The 11,060-nt window shown below is 41.0% G+C and overlaps 1 protein-coding gene across 2 annotated transcripts in view; it reads right to left on the bottom strand.

Moving 5' to 3' along the window:
* Position 1: 1 nt before the first annotated feature.
* The window catches only part of CRYBG3 (crystallin beta-gamma domain containing 3), a 94,317-nt gene continuing 83,258 nt past the window's right edge, over positions 2–11,060 (bottom strand). Inside the window, exons 18-22 of one of the 2 annotated variants that reach the window (XM_072885362.1) lie at positions 10,204–10,343; positions 6,624–6,747; positions 4,212–4,370; positions 3,485–3,644; positions 2–1,989 (exon numbers count right to left, since the gene is read on the bottom strand). In XM_072885362.1, the coding sequence (XP_072741463.1) occupies positions 1,901–1,989; positions 3,485–3,644; positions 4,212–4,370; positions 6,624–6,747; positions 10,204–10,343 (672 nt within the window). In that variant the 3' untranslated portion in view covers positions 2–1,900. The remainder of the gene's footprint in view (positions 1,990–3,484; positions 3,645–4,211; positions 4,371–6,623; positions 6,748–10,203; positions 10,344–11,060) is intronic. The other variant, XM_072885380.1, reaches the window with a different exon arrangement.

The following is an 11,060-nucleotide window of genomic DNA, read 5'->3' as shown; positions in this document are numbered from 1 at the left end:
TAAAAAAAGTTTTATACAATTAAAATATACATGCTTAGCACTTTACATTCAAGATCTCTTCAGTACAAAAGCCTGCTTTGTTATGTAACACCAACACACCAAATATGATTTAGTCATTCTTGGTTCAAAAGACTAGAACTTTTACACAGGCTTTTAAAATTTCATATGGAAAGCAAATCACGTGTAGAACACTTACATAAAAAAAGCTAAACAAGTGCTTTAGTTGGAAAAATATATACATACATTTGAAGATCTGTTACTTAAACAGCAGATTTATTATAATTTCAGAATGTAAAATAGTAAGTGCAAGTAGATAGTGTTTTTTTTTAAATAGTACTATACAGAACTCCATTTCATAAAAAAATAGACATCCATATATTTTATTTCTGTGGCAAACTTAGGGTTATGTCTTTTTATTTGTTTGGGGATGAATCCTGTTTGAACACACAACTGGAATAGTTACAGCTTTTGGGAACTAAAATACCTGTCTTTAGCTAACCTATACTCTTTAAATAGTTACAGAAATGCATACCCTGAATATACAAATAAGGAAAAAAAAAATTACATTTTCAGTGAAGTAGGTTAATTTAGTGATGCTGCAATCAAATTAAGTTACCAGTGATCTAAGGGACTTCTCTTCCATGTCAGGTGTTCACAGCCCTACAAATGTCTGGAGTTCCTTCTGTATTTGTCAGCATTGAGTGTGGAACATGCTTTTCAAGCCTGCATCAACTGCAGCCCAAGAAGGTATTTGGCTCTGTCTGTCTCAAGTGATAGCTAGTAGGCTGGTTGCACAGTGCTGAAATTGAGGAAAGCACCAGCATGCCACGGTCTGGACCATCAGTCTAAGTCCTCATCCTTAGGGTAAGATGTACATGTTGTTGATGAGCCACAGTAACGTTAACATGCAGTTATGCTGTTCTTTTAACATTAAGCAAGTGTTGAAATGCAGGCTGCTAGCACCTTTGAAAATATATACTAGGGTGAATTATTTTCTGAAGGAAGACATGGTTTCAAGACCAAATTACGTTGTATTAAATTAATCTATATACATCTAACAAAATACAGCTAGAGTTAAAATCATTACTGCTCTAAATGCAGCTAGCCCTTGTAGAACTCTAGCCTGACCCAGGACTGTTTATTCTCTTTTTGGTACATGCACATATGGCTCCATGTTAAAGGTAACCCTCAGTGATAACTCACAGTTTCATGGGTTGGAAACGGGCCATGGGTCAGCAAAACCAGTTTCTGAATCTGGAAATTTGATACTGTTAAAAGAAATGAAGATGAAGGCCTACTAGTAACATTAGGGGGGTGAAAGTCAGGCTTTTTCTGCTGCCTCATTTCACATGCTGAGCTGGTAATTCCAGTCTGAAGTTGTCTTTATGAAGAAAAAATAAATTGCGTTTTAGCAAGATACATGATTTGAGCTTCAGGATTGCTTAGAGCCTACGCAGTTTCACTCGGGACATAAAAGTCCAACACAACCTCTTGCAAGCTCATTAGTGCATTCATTCTTCAGTGAGCTTCAGTCAGTTTTTGAGAGGAAGGTCAAGACAACATTTCTAAAGAGCCTTTCCCATATTATCTCTTGCAGTTCATATCCCGCAAAACTTGTGTCTAGTCTCTTGCATTTACTTGCAATACTTCATCTGAAGAGTAATAGTGACTTTCATAGGAGTCACCTCTAAAGAATCAGCTTCCCTGCAGAAAGGCATTAGATCCTCCCATCTCCCAGATTTGTGCAAAATCCAGTTGTTTTAGGAGTTGGTGCTTGGTACGAAGAAAAGTAGAGAGGAGTTGCTGCTTAAGGTTCCAGTGGTGTGTGACTTCAGTAGTTTTTTTTTTTTCCCCCCTAGGTGTTAACCCACACAAGGTCCATCTGTGTGGTGGGTTTTACTCACAATATTTCAATATCCCATTTTTGTGAATGTTTGTCATCTGTCGGCTGACTCATAACGATGTGATTCTTGTCATAATAATTTCCTCCTTAAAAACAAAACAAAATCATGAAGGAAAAATTTTAAAAAGAAATGCTGAGAAGAGTCTATGCATAATCTTTAAGAAGTATGACCAAGTAGGAAAATTAGCTGAAAAACAGAAATTCCATGTGGTAAGGGACTGGTGTCTGCCCCTCTGTCTCCTTCAAATGGTCACTTGTAAGCTTAGGCCCTGAGGAGCTCCATTAGTTAGGAAGCAGAATATACCACAAACCAGAGTCCTCAAATGTCCCTTTGTGCACAGAAACAGCACCTCTAAAGAGATTTTGCTTTTGACAGATCCTGAGCTCCCGCTACGTGTCTGGATTTTTAAGGCGCATATTGCTATAGTAGAAATACACAGATTCACATGAGACTATTTGGTGTAGCATATCCATTTCAACCACAAACTTAGGAATTCCTTAAAACAAATTTTCTCTCCTTTGAATATATGTAGCATAGAAATGACAGTGCATTTCTTATCATTATACCATAAATAAAAATCCACTAAAAGAACTATGTGTTCCAAAGAGCTATCAAGTGGTATCTTGCCACCCCAGCCTTCAGCATTATATTTTGCAGTGACCTAGGCAGCACAGCTTTCTGATACTGTAAGAGTTGCCATTAGTATTACCAGTTGCATTTAATGGCTCTGTAGTAACTACTTATGAATTAGTAATGGTGGTTAAACTCCTTAGTTCTGGAAGCCAGGAGTGCTCTATTAGTGCAATATCACAGGGCTGAGAATTCATTATCAGTGTTTGAGCTGCAGAGGTCAGATGTGTAATGCCCAGTAGAACATTCATTGAAAAGGTTGATGACTTCACCTGTGGGATGTGCAGTTACCCTGGTCTGCAAGCCCTGCAGGGGTGTCAGGCTATCAATTAATTTACTGAGACCTTTCATCTGAGAAGACAGCACCATAGAGCCCCCAACCTCATGACCAGCCACTGCAGTCACTGCCCCACTACCTTTCCCTAGGGATAAAACCCTAGTGCCAGCAGCAGGGCTTGAACAAATTGTGTGTGAGGAACAGGCATTCTCCAGTGAGGTAGTTCTACCATGATGGATAATTGGAAGGACTAGGACTTGAGCCATGACAGGACTAGGACTAGACTTGAGACTTGAACTTTAACCAGCCTGAAAACATTAGGAGTGAGCACTTTTCTCTTTTTGAGCCACACCTATTCCGTGGTTGCTTTTCCTTCACCATTTTGTCTTCTGTAACTTGCAATTCTTGCCATCAGCACTACTGAACTCCCTGAAGTAGAATAGTTGATCTGATCAAAATAAACCTCTGGGATCAAACAAGTAAGATTCCCCCCTGCCCTGTTGTTTCTTGTCCCACTGTTAAGCAACTGGACATAAACCTAACAGGAAAGATAGGATTCAATATTTAATCTTAAGTACAAAAAGAGTTGGACTACAGCAATTAACCTCAATCAAAAAAATGCACTTAGAACATGTCAGGTTGAGTGTTTTTTTTTTTTTTTTTTTTTAAATACCTTTAATATCAAGCACCAGTTGGTCGCTGAGGTGTGAACTGATGGTTCCATCCTCATTGAGTCTCCACTTTTGCCTGTCCTTCCCATGTTCTGCCCAGAGCGCAACTTTGGCCCCAGGCACATCTCTGCCACCAATGACATCCAGACAGGCATTGTTGGCCTAAGGAACAAGAAGAGAAGTGAGATCCAGGCCACAAAGCCTTGGTTTTGTGTCTGACTTATTTCTGTTTCAGGCACTAAGCATATTGCAGAAATCTTGCTGTAGTTGGTAACAAGCCTGGCAAGCAAGCTAGGAACAGATTATTCAGCAATTGACCAGCTGCTTGATCAAAGGTGGTGGTCTTTGTTACTTCAGGTGCTTCTTATGTTAAATCATCAGGTTTTTTATATTAATAACAGACTATCAAGGGCAGCATTAATACAAAAATCACTTACTTTCTTCACATATTACTTAAACTTGCAACTTTAGACAAAACCAGGTTTCTACTTCCAGGAACATCAGTGCCATTAGACAGATGTGAAAAGTAGTCCAACTTGCCAAAGCAGGCAGATCAAATCTGCCTGTACATAGTAGGAGGATGTAGGTTATAAGAGTTTTGGTTTAAGATGCATGGGAGAGGCCGAAAGCTACCCCAGTGTTAATGCTAGCCAACAATAAAAGCAAGAAGTGAAGGTGAAAGGACAGCAGGTGATACAACCCACCCACTTCCAGCATCTGGAAACTCACCTTGGATTTGAAGAGTCCACGACAGTAGTGCCAGATCTGGGTATTCTTGCCATTGTATGGGGATGCGCACACTGCTGTTGCTCTTACATCTGCTAGGCTTCCAGCAACTGTCAAATATTTACCTTGCGCTCGGTTCTTCACTCTGAGGTACACTGCTGGCTGAAATAGCATGAAGGAAGATAGTTACAACACAGAGATTAAGAAAGTCAATGTGAGAATGCCTCCCCTCCATCTTGCATCAGTTTTCTAAAGTGTATGTTCCATTTCTAGTTTCAGACAAGGATGTTCAATAGTTTTTTTGTTGGAAACAAATGTGCACATAAAGCAGCAGTGATTTTCACATGCAGGTACACAGCTGTAAGCAGCAATGGCAGACAAGTTTTTTTAAAAAATGTATTTATGTCTATAGAACTAATTCCTGTGATATGCAAATATCTCTAGTTTAGCACATTTCACTCATTCCAAGGCCAGTAAATGGGCTGTACTCCACAAGCTTTTTATTCTCAGGACACAAAACTTAACTGAGTCACATATCCAGCAACTTCAACCCCCATTAACTGGAATACATGGCAGAGTGTTACACCATTGCTTTTGAACATACATGGAAAACGGTACTGGCTTGGCATCCCTGTTTACTCAGTTTACTCAAAACATAAGGAGATTTTGCAGGGCTACTACAGGGTTTGAGCTTTTGCTCCGTTATTCACTGATTTCGGCGCAAATAAAGAGCAGTGAGTTATAAAGGGCAGCTGTGCTGGAACCCCAAGCATACTTTTTCTTCTGGGGGCTTTGAATCTCCTTTTTTTCATATTAAAACAAACTCTTAGGGTACTGACAGTAAAGCCTCTCTCCCATCAAGCATCCATAAACTGTGTATTAGTATAGTATATTCTTTACAAGGAAAGGATCGTATTATGAAGTCACTGAGCAAAATTTTTGTGTCTCATTTTGCATGAATTTCAAATCTTTTGCTTTTTCTTGTGCTACCTCTTACTCTGGCAGACTTGACTATTTTTGTAATTTGTAACGGAGACAGAAGGAAGAAATACAAAGTGGTGCAGATTTGTGTTACTACTCCGGTCTCAAAAAAAATGACCATATGCCCACAGAAGTGTCAAGCACTGGTAGCTGACTGCACAAACTCAAGGAAGCCCTCAGTTTGCAGGATTTAAAACAAAACAAAAATAATCACACAAACCCCAAATGCCAAAAGTCCCAGCAAAGTAGGTGAAGTAGGCCTTATAATGCTACTCACTGTTGCAGTGTAAACAAGGATGCTACCAAACACAAAGCTCTTCAGATTGCTGGCCAAAGAGAGAACGCTGTTTTTAAGATCAGCACAAATTATTTTCATTATTATTTGCAAAAACAGAGCCAAAATGGGATCCTTTGGTAGTTACCACTTCCAAAGAATTCCAGGGAGCTGTCAACTGCTTAAAGTAACAAATCATTGTGGGGGGGAGGGGGGACAGATAATGCATAACTAATGCTAAAGATGATTATTTTTCTTCACTGCAACATTTCCCCAGTTGAATCTGGTATTTAAAATAGTATTTAAAAATAAATCTAGTATTTAAAAATAAAGCAACATTTGTCACTAAGTGGAAACACATTGTTCTGTGAGAAGCAGAGCTAATGAAAACTCTTTTCCAGTGGAGTTACTGCTCACATTCCCTGCTGCTCTCCCCCATCCTTTTGCTATCTGCCTGGACACTGCCCTCCCACAGCTGCGTGGCTGAGCACGCAGCAACACGTGCTTCAACTTGTTTGGAGCTTATGTGTGTCGCTGGTTACCTGATGCATCTTGGAAAGGCAGAGAAGCAGAATTGCACCTCCTTTTCCTTGAACGAGGGGCATTTATCTCAGTCTTGCTTCTTTATCTACCTTTCACAAAGCCCCTAAGAACTGCGTGGTTTTGAGACCTGAATCTTTGAATGAGACTGAAATTGGCATTACTTGGGGTGAGGCAGAGAGGGAAAGCCTGGTGGGACTGCATAAACTTTGCTTCTTTTGGAAATCCAGGCTACAGCACAATAAAATTTGTTCTTGCTTCCATTTATGTTAATTATGAAACAAGCCAGTGTAGAATTGGTTCTCTCATTATTATTGTTATATAGCAAAAATGTAAAAATAGGGCATCTACAGAACATGCTAATGAGCCATTCAGAAAAACAAAACTTGGCTCCAAGAAACTAGGAATTATTTCCCTTTAGGAACCTAATATAGATCTCAGTAACTGCCACTGGAGGAATTTTCTGCTTCGGTAATCTTCCAGTAGGTCCTTCTGACTGTCATCATTTGGCCTAATTTAAGGAGTACAATGCACACCATTATACTTTGTGCTAGAGCTGATACTTGCGCACTAATCCCTGTCCAAAAAAATAAAATTGTTCTCATACACTGTTACAGTACCTGCTTCATAGGACGAAGGGAGCCAATTACTTTCCAGCCACTGTGTTCATTCCAGTTTGAAATCTCACTGGGCTCCAGCAGAATCTGCCTTCCTAAAAAATTACATCCTTCATATGCAATCCACCTAGATACAGAAAACAGAACATGAACGACTACACCTTAACAACAGCAAAACTAAACTACTGTGTTCAGGACTATGCTCTTGATAGCCCCCAAACCTCTCCACAGTAGTGCTAGTATCAAACCTGTATTACCATGCCACAAAATGCCACATCCATTTCAGCAGTTTAACTGTTTTCTGTCTAAATTAAGACCCATTTTCTGTTTGTCTGCCTGAAACTTGTAAACTCCCCTCCCCCCCCCAACCCCCCCAATTTTTTCCCGCAAATATGAGAACTCCTGCATGAACCCAGATGGGAATAACACAGGTTTCAGTGGGCATGCATTAGGAACCTAGGAAGCCACACACCAGGCAGTAATACTTGCAGCTTTGCCTGGTTGTACATAATAATTATGAGAGGATCTTGTCCAATGTTTTCTTTTGTTACAGTTAAAGCTTTTTGTAGCTATTCCACTTGTCTGAAAACACATACAAAATATTTACTCCAAAACCTATACATTGCTGTAACAGACTTTCCTGTAGTGAGCATAGCTGAGCCATGGACATGGCTGAATACTTTGTTAACACAGAGTTAAAGAATCAGCACATATTGTTATCTAGACATCTGCTCAGTAGATAATGTGTTGCTGCTTACAGAGGCAGCCTCAGAATCACAGATCGATTTTGTTTATATCAATAGGACATTGTTGTGCAGACAGTGCATCCTAAACGCTTGACTCATTAACTCATCTGAACACAAAGCAAATACTGGTTTCCTCACGCTACCTGTTTTACAGGTCAGCTGCCAAGAACATGAGGGATGGCTGCACTCCGGAAAACATCCACAAACGGTGCTCACAGCACCTGTAACTTACTTTTCCCCATTGCGCATAATTTGGAGAAACTGACAGCCAGCCTTGCTCAGGACTCCATGGAGGCTAAAATATGCCAACTGTGAACTGCCTTGTAACGAGGCTGTATCACTTTTTCTTTAAATTAAGTCCCATACCTCCTGACTAAAAGGTATTCAGAGCAGCCTGACCACCACTCTGTGTTCCTTATATTTCTGTAACACATTCCTGAGTTTTTTCTTGTGATGCTTTCTGTGAAGTCACTGAGAATTCACTGTTAACATTGTTCTCAGAGCATCAAAGAGTCTCATCTGAAACATGGTTTCTGTTAGCAAAGCAGACATTTATAGGAAACAGAAAGGGGAAGGACTGTTACAGTAATAACCATCTGAAGCCAGGCTGGGCTTCTGGCATTCAGCGACACAGACAAAACTCATGTCGGCTCTCACGCAGACCAGCAGCCTCCGCTGTGCCATCTTTCCTACACCTTGGAGTACCTCAGCCTCCAGCCCTGTTTGCCAAGCCACAGTCCAGGCTCATGCCATTTCTGACTGAGGTGGTCAGCTGGCTCAGGAAGGATCCTTGTACCTAAGCCTAGCAGCAAGATGTCATCAGTGTATTTACATAAATCTTTGTCATTTGTCTAAAGGTGACAGTAAGCTTTGGGGCAAGGAGCCAAAAAACCTCTAAATCCGCCTTCCTGAACTCTTGATCACAGATAAGACAAACAAACCCTCCAGGACATCCCCCAGACTTCCCACAATCACCTGCCACCCCCAACCTTCAGGCTACCTATCTGCAGTGTGGGATGGGGACAGGCTGTGGAGGTCTGTTTCCTACGGAGCATCACACGGAGCTCAGAGAAAGCCCAGCCATTCTGCCCTGAGCCTTCCCAGAGACAGGGAACCAGCTAACCTGGCTTGGATACTCAGAAACAAACAGGAAGATGGAGAAGGGGCTGAACTGTTGCACCCACTCTCCCGTGCTTTTCTACTATGTGGTCCCAAAGCCATCACCCTTCCTTTACAGCCAGCTGCATGGGCAAAGTGATTTAATATCAAGTTCCACACCCCGATGAGAGAGGGCAGAGAAAGCTCATAAAGATACATTCCCCAACAGGACACACTTTAGACTGTAACACCACCACAGAGGTATGAAGATGTACACACTCCCACCAGAAATAAGTCAGGAGTTCCTCCCAAAGAAGGCCTTTCCTCCTCCAAACTAGCACAGATCACGGGGAACATGTGTATGCTGTTCTCAGCCTCAAATGGGCAGCTGCTTACCACTCTCACCTGGAGCACCTCAAGACAACAGCAGCAGATGACCACTCGCTCTATATATTTTCAGCAAGGGCTCAGGATGGAAGTGGCACAGATGTTAGGGACTAGAATTTACAGTGAATTGACAAAGCTCCGTGAGAAGCTTATATTCAGTATGGGCCCACAGCTAAAGTCAATTGCCACTGACTGCTCTTAAAGAAAGGGATGTTCAGTCCTTAACCAACCTTTAAAGAAAACGCTTATGTGAAATTCCTGAAAGAAAACAGTCCACGGTGGTCCGGAGCATTAGCTAGGTTAGGCTTAGCCTTTGTACCAACCTCAGAGAATCAGAGGAGCACTCAGCAGTGTTAACACAGATATCTGTAGAAGGGTTTTGACTTCTAGGTGGTAACAGACTAGATGTGTTTGAAAAATTCATCATAAGAATCACAACAGAGATATACCTAAGCTGTGAACAGTCTACACTAATTCCTTGCCCAATTAGTTCAAATTTGGCATGGTTTTGTGTCATCCCATAAGATCTCTCAAGAAAATGACAGCCTTATGTGTGTGAAAAAGGTGGGGAAAAGGTTAAAAATAAACACAGGAAATGTGTGTCATGTTAGAAGAACAGCAGTTTCCAGTCAGTCTCAGTTGCAGGATGAGACTCTGCAAGTTATTTGTTGCTGCTGTGGACGTGGGGGCTGAAAACCTGGCCAAGAGAGTACTTGGGAGTTTCTCCAAAAGGTGAAAGGAGGAGATGCGGAAGAGGTTAGAAGGTCACTTCTGCAGATATAAAATTGTTTCACAGAAGACCTTGGGTGTGTATTCACACTCAGGGAGGGGAGTTAAACTAATAACAGAAGCAAATTACTGTTCCAGCTGTCAGATCCACCCCGAGCTTCTCTCAGAAGTTGCTGCCTCTTTGGCAGCCAATCAGCACATCAAGCTTTGCTGAACCACCACAGTGGTTTAAGTTAAATCATTGCAGTTTATAGCCGGTATTTTACAGCCAGTTAATAAAGGCAGTCCAAGTTTACCTGTCTTTGTAAGTCAGCAATCAAAACTAACTTACTTTTGGTTCCTGGCCTGAACAACAGGCTCTATAGTTCGCTACTGTATAGGGATACAAGGATGATTCTTAAAGGGGGAAATACACCCTCTGCCTAGAGTTTTTGTTCATTTTGGGTCCTGATACAAAAAGTGGGTCTAGCATTCAACCACATTTTAGGGTTTTGTATTGACTCAAAATAAAAGCTAGAATGTAAAACACATCCTATGAAAAAAGGCAGTAATCGGGGGAAAATGCATGCTCAGTATTCGCTCCTGTAACGCAAAACTGACAAGAATATTTATTCCATACTTACAATCCACTTCTCACCCATACAGACTGAGTGTAAAAATGAAGGTCCTCATTCAAAACGGAATTGATGGGTTCACTGAAGTGCAGCTCTCTGCCCTTGCAGCATTCCAGAGCAAACAGGCTGATGGAGGGCTCAGCAAAAACCTGGGTGGGGGGGGAGAAGGAAGAAAAAAAAGCAAAGTTTTGCTAAGAATAGTCTAACTTCAGTTGTTAGGCATGATGCACACATCTGCCCACTTCAGTTTAATTTCCACATGCTTTTGGGTAAGATCATGCTCCCTCAGCAAATGTAACAGCAAGAAAAAACGTACATCCACCAACAACGCACACAGAGCTGAAACATACTGGATTTATCAGTGGCTTTGTCATCAGAGTATAGTGCCTCACTGACACAGGCCAGACACAGTTAGTTGCTTCGAGATGCAGAGGGGCCTCTGTTTGCATTTGAAAAACCTCTTTTTGATCTGATTTGTATCATCAGGGCCTTGATTCCTTTTCATAAATCCAGTTTATTTATTTATTGATGGAACAGGTTACAGCAGTAGTTTTCAGGGTGATCTGCAGATTGCATCTAAAGTAGCGAGGCAAATCACAAGTCTATTTTCCATAGACTTCAATTAGCAGTGCTTCACTGGAAAAATCTTAGGGATCTACAAACTGGAAAAGGTTAAAAATGTCAGAACTAAAAAGTTCTCAATGTTTTTGGCAGGCATTCCTATTTTTCTTCTGACAATCTTGAAGAAATAGCGTAATTAGTAACCCCTTCAATCTCATGTAGAATTGAAACATTTTTCACTTAATGGCCTTTTCTACAGTTGAGAAATTGCCTATGAAAGCAAATAAAAAGATCAGTTTGCATGA

Source organism: Ciconia boyciana, chromosome 1, assembly GCF_034638445.1.
Source record: "Ciconia boyciana chromosome 1, ASM3463844v1, whole genome shotgun sequence".
Taxonomy (NCBI): Eukaryota; Metazoa; Chordata; class Aves; order Ciconiiformes; family Ciconiidae; genus Ciconia; species Ciconia boyciana.
Note: the sequence above shows the minus strand (reverse complement) of the source record. Positions and strands in the feature narration are given on the sequence as shown.